Source organism: Lichenostomus cassidix, chromosome 9, assembly GCF_008360975.1.
Source record: "Lichenostomus cassidix isolate B80296 chromosome 9, HeHo_3.0, whole genome shotgun sequence".
In the NCBI taxonomy this organism is placed as follows: Eukaryota; Metazoa; Chordata; class Aves; order Passeriformes; family Meliphagidae; genus Lichenostomus; species Lichenostomus cassidix.
In genome coordinates, this window is record NC_139490.1 from 11,860,212 (window position 1) to 11,880,726 (window position 20,515).

At 48.7% G+C, this 20,515-nt stretch overlaps 1 protein-coding gene across 4 annotated transcripts; it reads right to left on the reverse strand.

The window, feature by feature from the left end:
- LSG1 (large 60S subunit nuclear export GTPase 1) lies at positions 1-12,044 on the reverse strand. Of its 4 annotated transcripts, XM_085069442.1 has the most exons (14): positions 11,900-12,044; positions 11,709-11,826; positions 11,306-11,426; positions 10,638-10,724; positions 9,692-9,778; positions 7,676-7,736; positions 6,790-6,966; positions 5,543-5,968; positions 5,136-5,237; positions 4,150-4,293; positions 3,716-3,839; positions 3,031-3,110; positions 2,224-2,397; positions 1-938 (listed from the first exon to the last, which is right to left on the reverse strand). In XM_085069442.1, the coding sequence occupies exons 1-14, from the start codon at positions 11,978-11,980 to the stop codon at positions 759-761; spliced, it is 1,962 nt and encodes a 653-aa protein (XP_084925568.1). In that variant the 5' UTR covers positions 11,981-12,044; the 3' UTR covers positions 1-758. The 4 variants fall into 4 exon arrangements, with proteins under 4 accessions (XP_084925568.1, XP_084925569.1, XP_084925570.1 ...); XM_085069443.1 differs by lacking the exons at positions 11,306-11,426; positions 11,709-11,826; positions 11,900-12,044 and adding an exon at positions 11,032-11,257; XM_085069444.1 differs by lacking the exons at positions 11,306-11,426; positions 11,709-11,826; positions 11,900-12,044 and adding an exon at positions 10,817-10,851.
- Positions 12,045-20,515: the final 8,471 nt, after the last annotated feature.

Genomic DNA, 20,515 nt, shown 5'->3' on the forward strand with positions numbered 1-20,515 from the left:
TAGGAAGTAAAATCTCAAATATATTTAAGGACAAATTAGCACCAGATTTTTAGCCAGTCACACGGAGCTAATGTTTTAAAATACCAGTGGGAAGTCACACAGAAAAACAACTGATACCAGCTCAGTGTAGAGGATATAAAAGCAACATTTTCCTTGCATGGTGTGCTGTGTTCTGTTCAAGCTGGGAAATAGGGAGTGGTTACAGATTCTACAGAATAGGGCTACTAAAGCAGAGAAGGAAGAGGGCAATAAAGATCATTTTACCTCATTTGTCAACACACTAAAGCATTCTGTCAAATCAACAAACAAGCTTCCAAGACCAAAAAAAAGAAAAAAAAAAAGGATGAGCAATAGTGTCTCAAAATGTAACAAACATCACTCATTGAAATTCAACTGTTTAAAGATTTTAGTCAGTTTTACAGGGCTTGCTTTTGATTGCAACAGCTATAAAATACATCCTTTATGGAAGGAAAAAACATTCCTGCACAGCTCCATCTGCTCCCATTGAAAGGATGTTTCAGCAGCAGTCAAATGTCTGGGCTCGCTTCCAGATAACACGAACAGCCAGGTCTCTTTTGTTCTCAGAAGAGATGAACTCCAACCACCAGAGCCGACTCTCATCCCCTGCCAGGCCAATCCACAGCAGAGAGCTCCCAGGTGAGCTAGTGACGCCCACTTATCCCTTTTTTCCCCCCTCAATTAAGGCTTGTGGGACAGTGCAGTTCCTGCCCTGAAAAGGCAAGATTCTGGTGCCACAGCTAAGCCTCCAGGTGCTTAGTGATCCTGCGGATTTTCTCCTTCTTGTTCCTGTTTCCGTGTTTTTTCCAGGGTTTTCCCACCACGTTGCCAGGATTGGATGCAGTCACAGGCACGAGGCCACTCCCAGGCCGGTAGCCCATTGCAGCTCGGACCCCTTTCATCAGGGCACGAACATTCTCCTGGAGAAGGAGACACAATCACCAGTGACCGAGGAGAAGATATTCGAACATCAGTATGTCAGTAAAACCAGCCACAGGCAAGCTCAAACCCAGCAGGGCTCGCTCAGCCCCTGCTCCACAGATGCAGGAAGGTCACAGCAGGCAGCCAAAGCCTGCCAGCAACTCCAGTTCTGCCTGCAGCTGAGCTGTGCCAAGTCCCCAGCGTCTACCACTGACATGGCATGGGCTCCAGCACCAGGATGGATCCTCACAGCCTCTGCTCTGCACACAGCAAATTGTCTTCACAAATAAATCTGGCGCCCGGGAAAGCCACAGACCAAAATAAGTTGCTCAAGTCTGGAGTGTGGGCAGCACTGATGGAGTTCGCAGCTCATGCCAGCGCTTTGGGCAGACAGAGCAACAGTCTGGTAATCCCAAAAATTCTTTTCAGGTCATAGTTTTCTGAAATAGCTCACTCTTTTTTTGCAAAAGAGCCTGAGTTCTTGTTTTCAAAATGCATGATTATCTTTAGCTATTCTAAACAAATGGTGGTCACATCAGCTAACCAAACAGAATGGAACATGCTATCTACGAGCCATCCTCTTCACTGCTAAAAACCTATTCTAATCCTTGTCAGGTATGCAGATCTAATTAGCTATGGATTTCTTATTTCACTATGAGTCATTAATACTCTCAGTAGTGTAGGGGCAAAACAGTTCCCCGTGGGATCTAATAAGACTCATACAAGTTAAGAAAAACTACCAGTTTTCACTTAATTTTGAGATTTCTTGACTGGATTTTAAATCAGTTTGTATTCTTTTTATCTGATTTCAGGTTCTGAGTCAAAACCCCCAAGCAGTACTAAATCAATTGTCTTTAAAAAGCTTATCACATCCTCTAAATATGTCAGCTCGGGAAAGGAATGTTAGTTTGAAGGACCTGTTAGTTCAAAACCACGTTCTGGGTCAGTTGCTGTGTCATTCCTCCTTGTCTTTCTTCCCAGTCACCCTCCTGTTTGCTCAAGATTGATGTTTGATCCATAATGACAAGGGTCACCCTGCTGACCTCTGAAAAATCAGCTATGCACACCTCATTAGCAGTCTTTCAGTCACCCAGGACATTCCCAATGATTTAGGAGATAATAAAAAGAACAGAGAGCTCTTGGGTAAAAATTACATGCAAATCCCACAGCATCAACCATTAACTCAACTCAGCACACCTCCATCCTCAAAGGTGGTTTTCCCCCAGTAACTACACGTAAGTGCTGCAGCAAAAACTCCTAGAACTCATCTATTCCAGAATTTACCTGATGGAAGAACGTTTTGTCTACCACATTTTCAATTTGTTTTGCTTTGGTGTTTTTCTCAGGCTTCACCTGTCCAGTGCCCTGCACAGCTCTACTCTCAGGGCATCTTTGATGCTGGTGCTGAAAATCATTTGGGTCAATACCAGGAGGTGGGTGGCAATATAACAGCTTCCCCTGTGAAAGCAATGGGACACAGTTACTACAAAAGAAACTCAGAGAGGAAAGAAAACAACCCCAAACCTAAGAAGGGCCTGAAGTTTAGAGGCTTACACTGGCAGACTATCATACACCTTACTTCTCCTCCTAGGCAACAACTGGCTTGACTTCTAAGTTAAAGTACTGTTCCAGCTCTACTTCAAAGCACCATTTGCAGCTGCAACATCCAGCTGCAAACACCACAGTGCAGAACTCCCATGAGCACTGGAGGATGCTATTAAGAAATTATCAACAATAGTTGCCAAGAGGTGCTGCAGAAGCATGCAGTATTACAACACTCAGAGCAACAGTCCTTAGTACAAAATATTGGTCCAGCTGTACATTATGGGTTCATTTCCTGAATATCTACTAGCCATTTCAGAGATATGATTATTTATTTGGCACCATATTTTTAAGCAATCACCTTTCTCAGATTAGGCAGCTGGAGAAATTAAATGTATTTTTTTAAAACATAAAAGCAGCCCAGTTTAAAGAGTCCTTTGAAACATGGTGATTTTATCCAAAGAAACAGAATTTACTTTATTGTGCTCCAGTGTAACCTTTAGTTCACCTCTGAGCAGGGAAGAAAACCCAGATGTAGGAAGCACTTACATTGACATAATCTTTTAAAACATATCGAGCTGATCTTGGCTGGTCTGGCTGTCCATGAGCTGTCATAAAGCCTCTCATACCTGGAGGAGAAATCCAAAGTATACTCTGTGTAAGTATAAGAGAGTGTTAGTATGTTCTTCTCTGCTGCCTAACTGCACATTTGTGTCCTTTCTCAAAAAATACTCCCTTAGAAAAACGCTTCTGTTGGGGAAAGCAGGGGGAAAGAAAGGGAAGAACTTTGCTGACTGTAAAGGTACTGCAGAAGCATGCTGACCTGAAAAGAACTATGAGAGCTGACATCTCCCTACCAGCAGAAAAGTGCTGGGGTTTTTTTGTTTTAAAGGCAGAGTCAGAACTCACTGCATTTTTAAAAGTCTAATTCAGACACAGTTGGTGGGAGGTATCTGAAAAGGTAAGAGCACCACACTATAGATTGGCAGGACATTTCACCAATACCCTCCACACCATCACTACATCTGTCAGATGAGACTGGCAAAGCACCACTGCAACACACAAAACATGAGCCATTAACAAAGGCCATTCCTCAGAGGAGGGCAAGTCCTACAGAAGAGGTCCAACACACAACAAACTCAAGTTGGGCCCAACTTGACAACATTCTCCTAAGGCCATGTTCAGGACCATGCACACAGTGGAGGTGACAGGTTTTAAAAGGATCATCACTCACATCCATATGCTGTTAGCAGCTCTTCAGCAGTTGGCTTTCGATCTGGGTCCTCATCTTCTCTTGGCCTTATGATATTTATTCCATAGGTTGCTTCCAAAATGTTTCGTGGGATATGCTGGCAAACGTAAGCTAGTGAAGGAAACCACCTGGTGATTTACAGCTATACAAGCAATCTTGCCCTTGTCACTCCAAGAGCACACATGAAGAATGACTTTTGGATTTTGTTGCAAACCAGAAAAGTAACACAAGTCTGACAACAAGACAAAGTTGAAATGAGATAGGAAAATACCAGCACAGCAGGACTGTTTATCCAGTATGTCCCACCTCCCTCAAAGCATGAGCACATGTGCTGCTAGCAGGGCTGGAACATGCTACTTGGCATACTCCAGATCCAACCCTTGCAGGCATTCTCACAAACCCCATGCAAAGGATATTAGAGAAATAGGTGGAACATGATCCCTCATCTGATCTATAGGCAGAATTCCAGAACAAATCATTTCTGCCTTGGTAGAGACGAAAGATGGCATCACCAGACCGGGGCAATCACAAAGGCACAGGCCAGGCTCCACATACAGGGTCTACATGACAAATAACCCATTAGTTCACTATGGCAAGTCAGTATCCGTGGAGGAAAAAGGAATCAAAAAAACAAACAAACAAAAAAACCAAAATAAAAGCATAGATGAAACATGGATGCAAATGCAATAACCAGAAATTCTGCTAACAAACACACCTGCCCTGCTGGCCCCAGCCAATGAATTAAGGAGATCAAATGTGGAAGACACCAGCACTTTCAAAGTTCCTAAATAAGGTGTCCAGATGGGGGCAGCAAGATCTTCAGCTCTCCAGTCTAATGGGAGAGAAGAAAGCACTCCAGAAACCTTTAACAGTGCTGGACCTTCTGAAACAGCTAGGAGATTGAACAAGTACAAATCCCATAATGGTTCCACACTATAGCACCAGAGTTGCTACCTCAAAATCAAATCTTGATCAATATGAAAATGTAGCAGCAAAACTACATTTATTCACAGCAATGATGCAGACAAGAAGGATGGTTTGAAACCCTGACTGTGAGCTATTCAGAGGAACACTCACTTTAAAAAGTTTCTCTCCTCATGACTGGTGTTAGAAAAAGAAGGGACAAGGTAACTAAATAAAATCAGGAAATGGAAAAACACATCTCCCATTGCACAGCAGCTCTCATGAGTGACTCAAACTGTAGCAAGACCTTAGAAGCAAGAATTAAAGTTCCAAAATTATACCTATCAAGCCCACCCCTCTCCAACCTACTCTGCTGGCCAGAGTTCAGGCTGGCAGAGTTCTCAGTGAGTGTGTGTGGTTGCAACTAGGTCATAATTAAGCTCTCTTCCACTGGGGAAAAAGAAATTATAAGAAGACTGGTGTTATTTGTTAGCACTACCTGGAAGTGTTTTGTACGGCCTGGTGTAGCAGACACCGACACCTTCTTATTTCCAAGGATTGTGTTGATGGTCGAACTTTTGCCAACATTAGGGTAACCCACCTAGATGACAAAGAATGGGAATGTTAACAGTGGTATCAGGCAGGGTGATGCCAAAAGACTGACAGAGCTCTGATACAAAAGTTCTTTATTAAAATGAACTAAAAAAGACTAGGGCAAGAAGAAGGGCATGTTGAGCTCCAGGAACTTCAGTATTAATCTTTGCACATGACCCGCAGTGGTTTGTGATTGCTAGTTTTTATAGCCTTATAGGAATCCAGGCTATAGGATGAATATTTTCCATGGAGGGCACACAGAGTGAAAATTTAGATTAAGTGAGTTCCATTTAAGCACAAAGTCCAACTCACCAGCCCAACGTTTACTTCCCCATCCTTCACCCTTGGTCCATTGTGCATAGTTTTGAATATCTCTAGCAGCTCATTTCTCTGTACCAGATGGCTGAAGTTCCTGATATTCTTGTTCTGCTGCTGCACTCTATGCTGCACTGCAGCACCATCAGTCCTGCTTCCCATCCTCTCTGGAGCAACACCATTTGTGTTGTCACCAGCTTCATCTTCAGAACATGTTTGCCAGTCCTCCTCTTCATCTTCTTCACAGTCTTCATATTCATCACTGCTGTTATCATCGCTCACCACAACCTGGTTTGCACTTTGCCAAGTGCTGCCCGTGGACACTTTTGCTGTGATACCTTGTGCTGTGTTGTCATCTTCTTGACTGGAGCCTTCATCTTCAGAACCACTTGGGTGCTCTACTCCCCCTTCAGCGCCCAGTTCCTGTGGGAACAGCAGTTCACAGGTGAAATGCAAAGACAACACTAAGCCTTGCTGCTGGCTGCAGTTGCTGCAGTGCAGGCAGCTGTATTTTCATCAGCCAAATCCCAAGGGCTGACAACTCAGTGTTTACATCACACAGGGATATTTAGAGGTCTTAAGGAGGATGTAGGAACAACTAGCCCATATCAGAAGAATGACAAAAGTATTCCAAGAGGGACTGTTCACAGCTTCTCTGTGAAGTTGTTAAGTTCCTCTCCAGAAGCACAGCTCTGAATGTGTGCACACCCACGCTAATTTTTTTAAACATTAGGTGATGCTAGTAAAAGGAATGGATGTTATTTTTTCAAAATGTTCAGAACACAAAGCCTTTTTGTTTCATGTCTAAAGATTTCATTAAAATAATTTCAAGCTGTTTTGTTTTCAGTCAATTCTACATTTCTGAATAGTTTACAAGAGTTTACATTCAAAAAGGAATATTTTTTCACAATAATATAACCCCATCCCTCTTGGGAAGGTTTCCAATTCTTTCAATGAGTTGAGAGTTTGCAAGCAGGTCTACAAGGGCTGTTTCTGTGTTCTGCATTTTGTTCACCATTTTACTCTCCTCACTTTTGTCTCCGAATTGATTATTTCAAATGCTGTTTTATAGTTGCACATTATTATTTAAAATAACACTTTTATTTGTTAAATATTTTTTAAATTATTATTATTTAAAATAATCCTTTCCTAGAAAGGTGCTCAGGTATATCACAAGCATAGCTGCAAAACAAGTTAGCAGCAGCAGCCAGCACAGACCTAGTTTGAGCTGGTCACCTCAGTACCTTTGGTTCTCCACACAGCCGCTCACACTCTGCCAAAGCTGACCAGAACACCACCTTGACACCCTCCTTCTCAAAGAACTGGGCCCAAGCAGCCCGTTGCTCCTCAGTCAGCAAATCTGCTTTGTTGATCAGGATCATGTTCTCCTTGTCATTACTGACTTCCTTAACGTAACTTTCCTGAAGAAAACAAGAAAAGGATCAGTTTCTACTCTGGTTTGGACTCCTCCTCCCCCCAAGGTAATACAAGAGCTGCAAGACAAGTTACTCCATCCTGCTCAACATGAGTGCAGCCAAGTGTACCATCCCTGGGTTGGTGGAAGTGCTGTTCAGCAGACAGCTACAAGAACAAACTGGAGCATGTAACTACCACAATACAGCTTGTTGCTGCCATGTGTGCAAACACCTTGTGATATTAGAGCTGTGGCAAGATATTAATCAGCACCCTGCAGCAGGAGCTTCTAAAATAACTATTTGAGCAATTTAATGTCTCACTGATGCAGCGTTCTACAGTCTATCATTACAAACTTCAATAATTCTTGATACTTTGCTTTCAGCACAGTAATCCTCACCCACTTTTATTCCACTATGCTTTTACACAGAACAATTCCTCTAAGAGAGGACAGTTCTAGTGGGTAATGAGGAGTAATATAATATCTGCAATGTAACCTCTGCAGAACTGCCAATAAATCCACAATCTTCTGTGTGAACTACCAAAAGGCAAAGAAAAACAATTTCATGCCAGAATACTTGCATAAATTAATAGGATATCCACTTAGGCACAACAGCAAAACAACTTCAAGGTGGCTGAATGCATTAAACCAAAAATAAATCACATAAATTGTAAGAAAAAAAATGAAGACAACATTCAAGAAAGTGGTTTACTTACCAGATCTTGGCATCTAAACAGAAGGGGGTTTCTGGCATCTACTATCTGGACTACAATATCACTGCAAAAGCAAAGGAAAGCCCCATGAAGTACTCCTTACCTTGCCTCAAAGGAAGCAGTAAGACACAGCACTCACTTTTAGGTTTGGCTTGGTATTTTAATAGTCTTAACTGTATTATTCTACTAAATACCTTTACTGAGCAACAGAGCACCTCAGCAGCGCACAGAGCTCATCTCAGTGCCCAACAGTGCCATGCTTGTACAATCTTTTAGATTAGTACTAAAAACTGGGATAACACTTTATTTCTGTCTGTTCTCATCCTCAACTGTGGCAGGGTGGCTACAGAGAAAGAAGAGGTGGTTTTCCTACACAGTGAGATATTTTGGAATACTGCTGTCTTCCTTGCATGGAGTAAGATGTACAAAGTCTCCCACAAATGACCTGTAGATTCTAAGCATTTGGTGTCACGCATTTTCAACATTTCCTTTGTGCTCTTTTTGTCACAAAAAGCATAAAACAATGAAAAAATAGCCTTAGATGTCAGAAAAACATGTTGCTCCCCCACGCCAGCAAGGCCTTGCAACATGTTTTTAGGAAACACCTTCTAAATCCAGACACCAGGTTGCCACCACATACACAAGTAGAACTCATTAGTTCTACACAATAATTAAATGCCATGGCTTCAAATCCCAAAGGTATTCATGTTTCTTTTGTCAAAAGGAGGGGGAAGATTTAACTACAGCCTCTTCCACTAGAACTTCTTGAGGCAGGTAATTTAAAATACTGCCATGTATTACCACATGCTAATTCTGTTTGTTTGACAAGGACAGCTTCAGAACACCACAGGTCGAATGGAAGAATTTCAAGCCTCGCTAGGCAGTTCGTTACATATTAAAAAAAAATTAAAATCAATTACTCTCCCAAGGGACTAATTTAATAAGCCACATGGGTACAAAGAGGGACTGCACAGTTACGACGTTAAAGATCAATATGAGAGAAAGCTGACACCATTGTACTGGGAAAGGATACAGAGAAGTTACTGAATCACACTGCTGGGAATTAGTTTGAAGCAAGTACATGGAAAAGGCTGATAACAGATCAAATTATCTGGAAAGGTCAAAGGACTGAGTAACTTTTCTATTCACTTCTTAGAGAGCAGCCTCACTCTAGATGAAATAAAAGGCTTCAACAGGTGCAGAAAAGCATTAATAACACATTCCAGTCACCTCAAAACTCCCAGTACACTCACACTGCACATCAGGATACCCTACAATGGATGCTCCTGACCAGCACTCTACCAGCCAAAGGCCCAGCAGCACTCAGTACAAAGCCCCTTCTGTGAAAGGACCAGCTCACCATGACCTCACTGGTGAAGTATTTTTCAATTTTAGGGAAGTGAGATGAGATGATCTCAAACTTAATTACTAGTGAAATTAAATGCCCCAGTTAGATTAATGTAGCAGATAGCACTCTTATTGTATTACAATTCAGCAGAGTAAACAAAGCTATTCCTGTGATATGACAGCCTCTTGTCTTCTGTGCACTGCTGCAACTTCTCTGTGTGGCAAAGGGCCAAGAATCAAGAGGTTCCTTCTTTCCCAATATTATTTAGTCCTTGCTTCCTGCCCCTGAACATCAGCTGCAGCTGTGTGGTTGGGAAAGCAGAGAAGGGGTTAATCCTGGCAAGAGACCTCAAAAACACATTCTCCAAGGAGGCCTCCCACACAGAGTTACTGGAGAAGGCCAAGAGCAGCAGCCTCTGAAGAATCTTCAGAGACTCACAGTGAACCACCTGCAGATCACAGCGCTGAGTGCCAGCAGACACCACTAAGCAGCTGCCCTTCTTCAAATCACATTTTGATCACTTCCAAACAAAATCACTGCAGTGCTGGTAAAACATTACTAACTTAATTATTTTTCCTGTGCTCAGACACTTGAGTCTTGTCTCAAAAGCTGCAATTCATGAAAATAGATTCAACATCAGTTTTCAAAAACTGGATAGCAAAATACTTTACCTTCTTTCAATGACTCTCCAAAGCTGACGCCAAAATTCCAAGTTTCTTTCAAATGGGGTTAGAATTAACTTTTTCTCTTCCTCAAGGCTAAGGCAGAACAGAAAAAAAGATGTCACATTTGGTCCATGGCAGGCTTTAAGGTCACCACCAGTTCTTCCCTAGATCCAGGAGGTTTTAGTTAGGCAGAGAGCAATCAAACCAGACTCGTATATAGATACTATTTCTGATGTTTCTTCAAACAGATCAAGCACCCAGGTAAACTGCTATCAGTGGCACTCATTTAGTGGTGACACAATAGCTCCTGATCTTGCCAATGGAGAAGTAGTAAAAGACAGAAAGGAAAAAACCTCAAGAATCTGCCTGTGAAATTTGAGAGCCACGATAATAAATGAGAGGACTTATCCCAGGTGCCTACAGTTATTTTTCCATTGAGTATCACTTGGAAAAAATAAAGAAATCTGGGGATGGTACCTGAAATACCTCTACACAACCTTTAACTTGGTGTTACCACCACCTGAACAACTTCACTCAGGGCAAGCATGGGTTTGCACAGTGTGAACAGATACCACTCAACTCTCAAAGCCAGAGGATGCAGCACCAGACCAGCACAAGCTGCTGTATGCAGGCTGGCAGCACTGCCTTCTATTCAGAACTGCACTGTTGCTCTTAAAGACACATCCAGTAACCCTCTACTTCACAGGCAAATGGAGAACATCACATGACATCCTAAGTTTTCTAAAAGAACATGCACACACAAGACAGCTTTGCTGACCTGATCACAAAGACATGTCTTGACTGAGGCTGGGCTATCCAGCCTCCCAGAACCAGAACAGGGAGCTACTGGAGAAGTTAGTTTCATTGATCCAACAAGGGTGAGTAAAACCCCCTGCTTCCTGTGTCACTGAATTCCACCAGCTACTTACCCAGACACAAGCAGCATACTCACTGGGCAAGCTGTCGCCTCCACTCGAGAAAGCTCTCTCTCTCTGCTTGCTTCAAGTCCTCTGCACTGGTTGTCCTATCCCAGCGTGGCCTGTAACAAGCATATTTTGGAATGAGTGGTCAGAAATAGCAGTCAGTCCAGCTAGATTACTTCAACAAACATAAAGAACATAAACACCACACATTCAGCTATGCTGAGGCAATGGTTCAGATGTGCATGCACCTGTTTTCAGCAGCTTTGAGTACCCCTTCTTTCCTTGTTCCTTCCAAACTCCACTAGCTGCGAGCATGTACACCAGACATCACAAAGCTGTTTTCTTGAGCTAAGGTATGTATGGCCCTTAAGATGGGGGATAACTCTCTCTGTTTGCCGTGCACAGAGCCCTGGAAAGGCTTACCAGGCAGCCTGGATGCAACTGCTCCAGCAGTGCCAAGCTTTGAGCAGGAGTGCCACACCATCAGGCCAGAGGGGCTGGCACTGGCAGCACTCCTGTGGCAGGCAGGGACCTGTGCTGTGCATTACAGCTGGCTCATGCAGGCTAGTTAGTGGCTTCTCCAAAAGCAGGGTATTGCCAAAGCTGAGAGCTGTCCTCAGGCTTGCAGCCATGGAGGGTTCAGCCTCGGAGCCCCACTCAGCCAAGGGGTATCGAGGCCCAGCCCCGCAGAACTCGCCTCCGTGGGATGCGCAGGAACTCCTGGTTCTCCTGGTGCAGCTGCCGAACGCGCTGGGCCTCCTGGGCTGTGAGCAGCCCCGTGCAGCTCTGGGCAGACACGATCTGGGCATTCAGACGCTCTGCCACACGGGAGAGACAGTCACCCAAAGCCACCTGTCCCCAGCCCTGCTACCCCTGCCACCCCATCCTGTCCCTGCCGAACCCCAGCCCTGACTCAGGGCCTCGCCACCTGCTCCCCAGTTCCCGCCCGGCCACACCCACTGCCAGCCCCCATTGCCACTCAGAACCCATCCAGAAGCGGTGTCGCCCCGCCCCGGGTCCCCAGCCCCGGGATCCCCCCACCCGGACCCTGGATCTGCCCCCGACCCAGCCACAGCCCCGGGCCCGCCCCAGCCGCTCACCGGCCGTGAAGCGGGTGCCGGCCAGCTCGGCCGTGGCCAGGAACTCCTCCAGCGGGCTCTGCTCAGGCGCCGACCGCAGCTCCGGGCCGCGCTCCGTGACCACCTCGCTGGCGTGCAGCTGCCGGGACAAGACACCGCCGTCAGCCCGGGCCTCCCCCGCTCCCTCTCGTCTCCCCGGCCCCCCGGCTTACCCATGAGGAGACACCGCGGCGCTCCAGCCCGCGCTGCCGCTGCAGGGAGCGGCCGAGCCCATCGCTCCGCTTCTTGCCCATGTGCCGCCGTCCCTGCACCGCCGACGGAAGGGGCGGGCCGAGCACAGCTTCCACCGCCCGCTTCCACCGCCCCTTCCGCCGCCCGGCCCCTTCCGCCGCCCGGCCCCTTCCGCCGCCCGGCGCCGCCGCCGCTCCTGCCCGTGCCCGCCACCAGGCGGTGCCACCGCCCCGGCGCTCCCCAGCCATGGCGAGAGGACACAGTGTGAAGCTGCACCAGCGGGGTTTAGGTTGGACGTAAGAAGGAATTTCTTCACAGAAAGGGTGATTAGACGTTGGAGTGGACTGTGCAGGGAGGTGGTGGAGTCACTATCCCTGGAGCTGTTTAAGGATGTGGCACTTAGTGCTATGGTCTAGTTGATGTGGTGTTGGACTGGATGTCAGAGGTCTTTTCTAACTCAGTTGGTTCTGTGATTCTATGTGATCATCCGCCCGCCCATCTTTCCCTCGCTCCCACCCTCTGGAGCCCAGCACAGACACACATGTCTCTGGCCCAGCCTCGGGCCCAGCTCTAACCCTGTCCCTCCCACAGCAGCCACCACTGATACACCCGGGGCACGGCTCACTCCTGCCCCAAGGCCCTGCTGCAGCCCGAGGCCCTGGCAGTGGGGTGACACACAGGGCTGCCAGCCCCAGCCCAGTGCTGGTAGGGCCGGTTCCACTCGCTGGTTCGGCCTGCAGATGCTATCAAACCACACCGTGTGAAACCCTGCCCAACAGCCAGCCGTGGGGACAGAGGTTTGTGTGTCCCTCTGGGCAAAGCCACCAGCTCTCGTGGCCGAGGTTGGCCCTGTGCCCTGCAACACACCCAGCCTAGTGCAGGTTCCCCTTCCCCAGTGTGCATCATCCCAATACAGCAATCAGTGCATGTGGATGGAATGATGGTGCCAAAGCAGCATCCTGGATGCTTGCAGCGGTGGGAGGTACGCTGAGAGGTTGCTGCCAAAATCAAGCCAGAGTCTGGGCATCTTTGCCAGATGGAGGACATTGTATGCCCAGCCAGGGAACCATTGAATGGATTTCGGCAGCAGCCATTGTGGCTGATCCAGGTCAAGATGGGAGAGAAGGTTAAATTAATAAACAACTTGACCTGTACTTGCTCACTGAACTGATTTATGAAGCATTTCTCCTTTATGGGTGCTGGGTTAAGGCCAGACAGTTTTCACTATAACTCTGTAATGTGTATCAGTTGTAACTGGAGAATAACCTGGCTAATCCCTGGAAAACAGAAGCAAGCAAAGCTTAATTTCACAAACTGGCTACCAACAGCATGGCAGCATGCACAACCCCCTGGGCAGGAGTGGTCTATTCTCTCTTTTCTCTCTTTTTTCTTTTCTCTCTTCTCTCTTTTTTCTTTTCTCTCCCCTTTTCTCTCTTTTTTCTTTTCTCTTGCTCTGTGATGCCTCCCCATGATAAACACCCATTAGAAAGACACAGTTTTTCCTTTCTTCTCCTTTTCAAAGCCAGCAATTGTATGGCATAAATTTCCCAACTACATCTGAACCTTTGCCATGCTCATCCCAGGCTCTGCCACCACCACCAGCCTGGTCTGGCCCCTCCTTTGCTTCCTAAAGGCAAATAAGAGAGATGAAAGGGGACTCAGCGGTCGCCTTTTCATTTAGGCGAGGTGCTTCAATGGAAGGCTGGTGGGCTGCAGACAGCATGCAGAGATTTACTAAACTCATTTCTAATCAAGTCATCTTTAATAAAGCCATCTCAAGTCTTTATGTGGGCACTGAAGCAGTAATATAAGTGCTCATTATTGTCTTTCTTTTGTACTTCACTTAAAAGTTACCTTCCTTCTGCATAATCACCAGCCAGCCAGCCTGGCCGATCCCCACGCCTTGGGTCTGGCAGCACTTCTAACCCCACAGCTGAGGCACGTGCAGTGCCATTCCCAGGCTGCCTAACCACAGGCAAAATGCTCTAATAATCCCATTGGCACAGCCCTGGCAGTGCAGCCTCGGCACCACCAGGGTCCTTGGCTGGGGACTCTGCCAGTACAGAGTGCCGAGCTCGATGGACCCCCCATGGGGCACTTGCAGCTGAGTCCAGTGGCATGAACTGGAAACAGACACTCAGGGACGGGCAGAAGTGCTGGTGCAGTGGGAAAAGGAGGCTTGCTCCACCATCTGCAACACATCCCGGGGCAGGGAGGTTTGAGGGTAACACGAAGGACAAAGATCTGTGCATTTAGATTGGGATGTTTTTCCCATGTTGCCTTTTCTCCCCCACCATTCCCCATTTCCAGACTGAAGTGCTTCATGGACAGTAACTGCAGGTATTTTCTACCATCTTTGTGGGACCTGCTTAAGCAATGACTGAATTGCCCTCATTCTTGCAATAGATACATTTCTAGGCACTTCATAAACACCAAGGAATTTTTCCTGTTTGCTGATGCCAGCAGCACTGCGAAGATCACTTTGAGCAGAGCAGTGCTGAAGGAGATACAGACTGGGTAATCCAAGTGACAAAGACATCAGAGCTATAGTAGTAATTGCCTATTACTACTTGCCATGTTTCTCATCCCTCTCCCATTGCTCTGCTGTGCCTACCTAAGCAAGATGGGCAGCTGCTGGTCTTACCTGAACACGAGAGCCTGCTGCTCCTAGAAGACATTTATGCATGGATTAATCACACACAGTGAAAAGGGCCAGTGAAGAGGGATAGGTGCTGTCACAAGAGCTGCACAGAGGCAGCTTGGCACCAGAGCATGCATGCCAAGAGCGCAGCCAGGCAAGGAGAGCTTGGAGGAGAGGGGCATGCTGCTGTGAAGTGTGATAAACCTGTTGATTTGCAGCCCATTCCCATATGATGCAACAGCTACCACAGCATGCACAATGAACACAGTTTTTGCTGCTGGGCTGTGTTTGTACGACTCAGCTCTTTGACAGAGATGCTCGGACTGGACTGAGATGTTGTCCCGGGAGAGGAAGCACCCCTGTGCATCACCACACCTCTCACCACTCCTTTGAAATGCCCTGAGTGCCCAGCACTTTGGAAGGTGGCCACAGCATTGGGAATTCTCACAAAACCATTGCATAGACAAAGTAAAATCTACTGTCCTTCCAGCACTCTGTAATCATTGACTTGGGCTTCTCTCCCAACTTCTTCTGCCTTGGAGCCAAACCACTGCTCCAGTTTTTGATGCAAATCCTGAGAATTATTTAGCAGCAGCTCACGGCTCCTTTTCAAAAGCTAATGATAACAGTGCATTTTTGCCTAAAGGGAACACCGTTCTTTCTGTACAACTTTTCCTCCATTTTCCTTTAAGGCAGCACTGGGAGATCTCAGGACTGTGTCTGTAAAATATTCATGTGATGGCTATTCATTATTCATGTATTTTCACAATGCTCAATTCAGCGGTACTGCCAGCCTCAGCCTAACAAGCAGAGCCATTAAGAAACTCTTCCCAAAGCAGGCCTGCAAGAACACTGAGACAATTTTGCTCTGTGTACAACTGCAGCTGCTTGAACCCCCTTCTTTCCAGCTGTACTCAGAAACAGACTGGCACTGCAGGAAAAGTGGGAGCTTGTTCTGCAAGCTTCCCCATCTTTTGGTGAAGCTCTTGCTCTCCTTTAGAAAGAGCAGCATGCTGGGGAAGCTCTGAAGCAGGGCTGCTTGGCCAAGGCTGAGCCCTGAGACGGCACCAAACCCGCTGGGGCCCTCAGGCAAGTTTTTCAGACTCCGCTTCTTCCACCAGCCCTGTGAAGATAAAATCACCTCCTTGCCTGGCAGTGTGGGGGCAGGTTAATTAGAGAGAGCTGCCTGCCTCTTTGATGGCACAAAGCGCTGGATGGGAAACCGATGGGATTTCTCCAGCTTCCATTGTGCCAGCTCTGTCTGGGAAGACTCATCCCCGCAGCCCACTGCTGCTCTGCCACACGGCCCTATTGCGGCAGCCCGCAGGATGGGGCGTTGAGCAGGGGATGCTGCCCCAACACCATCCCTGTGCCCCTTGGCTCGCAGCATGGCGTGAGGACGGGTGCCCAGCACAAGCCCACCCAGCAAGCCCCCAAGGGTGCTGTGACACCCAAGGGAGGGCTCTGCTCCACTGGACACCGGCTCCCCGTCTAATTATAGCAGCGGGCGCAGGAAGCGCCGGGACCGCCCGTGCAGGAAGCTGGGTGTGCCGCTCTCGGTGACTGAAAAACAACCGCGGCAGAGGTGTGCCGACACCACCACGGCCCCGCCGAGCAGCAGAGCCCCGGCCCCAGGGATACTCCTGGCCTTCGGCACCCTGAGCAGCATTATGATCACCCTTGGTGCCCCCGGGGGATCCAGGGCTGCCGATGGGCCTCCCACAGTCTTCACACGGCCCCGGCATCACCTGTGTTCCCAGCCCCGAGCCCCGAGCCCTGCCAGGGCACACCGGCTGCAGGATGGGGGTGCTGCTCCCCTGCAGAGAGACAGGAGGGCAGCAGGGATGGCATGAGGCTTCCGTTAAATGTTGTCAAGGACCGTTCTCCCTGAGCAGGTCATGCTGTCTCCTGCCCTGCCAGCTTGTCTCAGGCTGTCCCCGCTCCTGGTGACAGGCAGCCATCTGCACTTGCTGCTGGCCAGACCTGGGTGACGGCTGGCGGGGCTGGGGGCCGTGGCACCCCGCTTGCCACCCCTGATGGCCTGTGAGGCTCAGGAGCCGCTCAGTCTTTCTGCTTCGTGGAAAAACCTGACAGTTCAGCATTTCCTTTGTCCCAGTTTGGAACAAGGCATCTAAACTTCAACATGTAGCATAGTTGTAGAGCCTCTGAAATAGTTTGTTTTGGAACATACTGAAATGCTGGTTTGCAGTGTTTCACTTTGACTGTGTCACTTCAGCTGCTGCGACACAAGAAGTTCTATTGCTACCTGGGGGAAGAAAGCCTGACATTTTCATACACCGACAAAATCAGTACATTCACATGAATTATACTGGTCTTGTCATATCAACTTTCCCCAGCACCTTTTTCCACCACTCTCCCCAACCAGAAATCCACATCAGCTCCAATTCCAGCTGCTGGGCACAAAAGTCATTCCTGAAGTAGGGTTGCTCCCTGCATGGTTTCACCCTCTTCCATCAGACAGACCCTGGCATCTCCCTGCACTGCACAGGGTAGCTAGCATGGGCAGCCTGGCACTTCCCCTCCAACAGAGGTGCTGGGCAGCTGCCCACCTGTCTGCACCCCAGAGACACTGTGCACCCCAGACCTACAGGCTCATGGTGGGGTGTGACCATGGGCTCCAGCACAGGCTGGAGTGACCAGGGCAGGAGATGGATGGAGTGGGGCAGGGAGTGGGGTCTGCCGAGGGCCAAGTGCAGCACTCACTGTGCTCTCAGCTCTGGGCCGCAGGGCAGAGATGGTATCTTACAGATTTTCCCACGCCTTGCTCAGGATTTCCATGCGTGCACGCGGGCAGGTGATGCTCGGTAGCTGCTGGGATATTGCATAAATAGAGAGCAGGCTGCTGCACTCCCCCGGGGCTGCAGTGCCGTGCAGATAAGCCCCCAGCATGCAAGTCCTACACATCACGGGTGATGTGCGGCCTCACAGGTGAGCAGGCAGCCTCGTGCTCACTGGGAACCAGGCAGCATGCCCTGGCCCTGCAGGGCAGGCTCCCCTCTCACTGTGCCTCAGCTTCTCCTCCTGGCATTGAAATACAGACATCCAACACCACAGAAACAACCTCAAGCATGGAGCAGGTGCCCCAGACTTAACTGGGCTGCTCCCTGCTGCCAGACTTTGCCCAAAGGCTGTGGCACAGCTCTAAAGCCCAGCACAGGACTCAGAGCTTTTTATTTGGGAATTCTATCATAGACCCTCACTATTTGTATCGTGCTCTTCAGTTGCTGAAGCATGTGGCAATCATCCATGCCCAGAATCAAAGCAGTTGCCACACAGCAGGAAAGAGATGATCCTAAATTAATTGGGTCCATTAATGAAGCAAAGAAAGCTAAAATGGCCTGGCAACTGGTGAGCAATCACGGCAAGGAACTGAGCTGAGACAGATTCCATTCTTGAGCAGGGATGTGACTGCAAGACACCTTCCCTGCTGCTGCTGCACTTCCAAGTGGTACAGAGGCAGATATTCTGGGGTGCTGCTGCTCCCTAGCCACCATCTGGAGCACCCAGTGTGCCTCTGAGGAGCTGATAAGGAAACCTCCACCCTGAGAATGCAATGCAGAAACGGTAGTGCTGCTGCCTTGGGTCTGGCAAGGCCATGAGGAGGGCAAAGGGGTCAGAGCTCCCCCTCACCTTACAGACCACTGGGGTTTGCAGACAAATATGCCCAAGGGCTGTTGGAGAGCCATGGGGCTCAGCAGCCTGCACGAGTCATGCTGTGAAAACTTGAAGTCTACATTTCGATCACGTCAATAGGGATGACAGAGCCCAGCATGACTCTGCAAAAAGCTCTGTGGGCATCATTATCAGAAGTGTCTCTGTACCAGCACCAGCCCCCCCAGCTCTAACCTCCCTCCAGAGGCAGCACCACGGGAAGGTGTGTGGGCTTCCTTGCTTGTTCCATCCCACCCAGAGCAAACACCTGCCTGCTGAGATACCAGCCCGAGGCCCAGAACAGGCTATTCTGCCCACAGCTGGAGGCAGGCAGGATTTTGGCTAAGCAAATCCCTGTCATATGGAGAGACTGCTGTTCACACACGTCTCAGAGGAGTGGATGGGGCTGCTCTTGGCCTGGCAGCTCACAGGCACTGCTCAGGCAGGTGGCAGTCACTGAGCACAGGGCAGGCGTGGGTCAGAGGAGCTGTGCTTCCGCAGGACACCTTGAGGGAGGAGGCAGATCTTCAGGCAGTATGGGAGTGCCACACCATGTGTGAGTGTCAGGTGTCACCTTAAGCCATTTGATTTATATTATGTGCACAGCAGCATCTGTTTTCACCTTGCAAGACAAAGAAGACAAATGAAAAGCACACTGAATGCTACTTGGACATGAATCAGCTGTACAAACCAAAGTCTTCCTCTCCCTGCCATGCAGTGGAATGGTCCCACAAGCTGGCAGGAGCTATCTGCCACAGCATAGCTCTCTGGGCAGCACAGCACACAGCCCCTTCTGCCCCCCACACTGACAGGACCATGGGGACTCCCAGTGGATGCCTAGCATCCAGCCTGCAATCAGGGCCACATCAGAGACCCCCAGGTGGGGCAGACCTCAGCCCCTCCCCTGCCCTCCTGTGATGTCCCAGTGGGACTTTGTCTGAGAGGCAGAGGGCTTGGTTCTGCATGGTGCTGAACCCAAATATCCATCCCAGTGAGTGCTGGGCTTCATGCCAAGGGGCCTGGCCAGTTTGCCCCGGCCAGTTTGCCCTGGCCTTGCAACAGCTCATGTGTGCTGATTGGTGCACACCCAGCCCATGCAGGTCTCCAACTGAAGTTTTGTCATTGGAAAATGGGAGCATTAACATTCACTTCTCAGGGCAAACCACAGCCTTCCTAACACTGTCAAAGTGCTGTACTAGAGCTGCTGAAGACAGGAAATTCAGCATGTTACTGACCCACACCTACCACGGGCCTCTGGAAACCATGGTGTGGCCAGGCATCCCCTGGTACCAGCTGTGGCTGAAGAGTCTCAAGGCATGGTGCTGACCACGCTGCCCTACAGTGAAGGGGATTTTGGAAATACAAGCAAATGGGCATGAGCTTTTTAATAGTTTGATGCTGGTCACTGTGGTTACTTGCAATTCCCAAGTAATCGGCTAGATGGCATAATGTAATAATAGTAATAATAATAGTAACAACAACAATGATAATTATATACTGGTCCAAATTCTAGAAATTATTTGTCAACTAATTTAAGCAGGTGTTTACATATTTTACTGCATGAGTACGTACTGCCCCCCTTTTGTCAAGCATTTATCCAAACCCTGATGAAGTGCCATTACCTGCAACGCTGGAATTTCTATTCTTTTTGGCAAGGATATGATACATGACACAAGAAGCTATAGTAACAACACAGAGACCAACTTTCTCATTGTGTCTGTGAGTGTACTCAGCAACCCCAACAAGAAATTACAAGACAGCTTCTTGTTATTCGGCTGCTACATATAAATAAAGAGCAAAGGATTACTCATACATAATAACTAGTATTTGCTGCAGGCCCTTCAGCTCTCAGAGCCGGACTAACCAAACCAAAGGAAAGATCATGTTGCAAGAACGGGACTTGTCCATGGCACACCCTGGCCGGGCAGGCAGCTGAGGTTAGGGCTCTGCCGGCCGTGGGATCTCTCAGAGGGTGGGGTCCCGCAGTGGCCTTGGGATTTTTATCAGTTTAAGGGGGTTTGGGGCAGACGGATTCCCCGCGGTGCCTTCTCCATCCTCCCCGCCCGTGTTGACGGAGGCTGCAGGAGAGCACCCACCCTCCGCCTGTGGCCGCAGGGAGCGAGGTGGGGTGGGACGGGGCGCAGGGTTTCCCCGCTCCTCCGCGCCCGCGGCAGCACCGGCCGGTGTCCCCCGCTGGGGGCCGCGTTCCGCCGCGAGCAGGGAGGGGCCGGGGGCCGCTCGGCCGCGCTGGCACCGCCCCGTTCCCGCCCCTGCCCGCCCCACG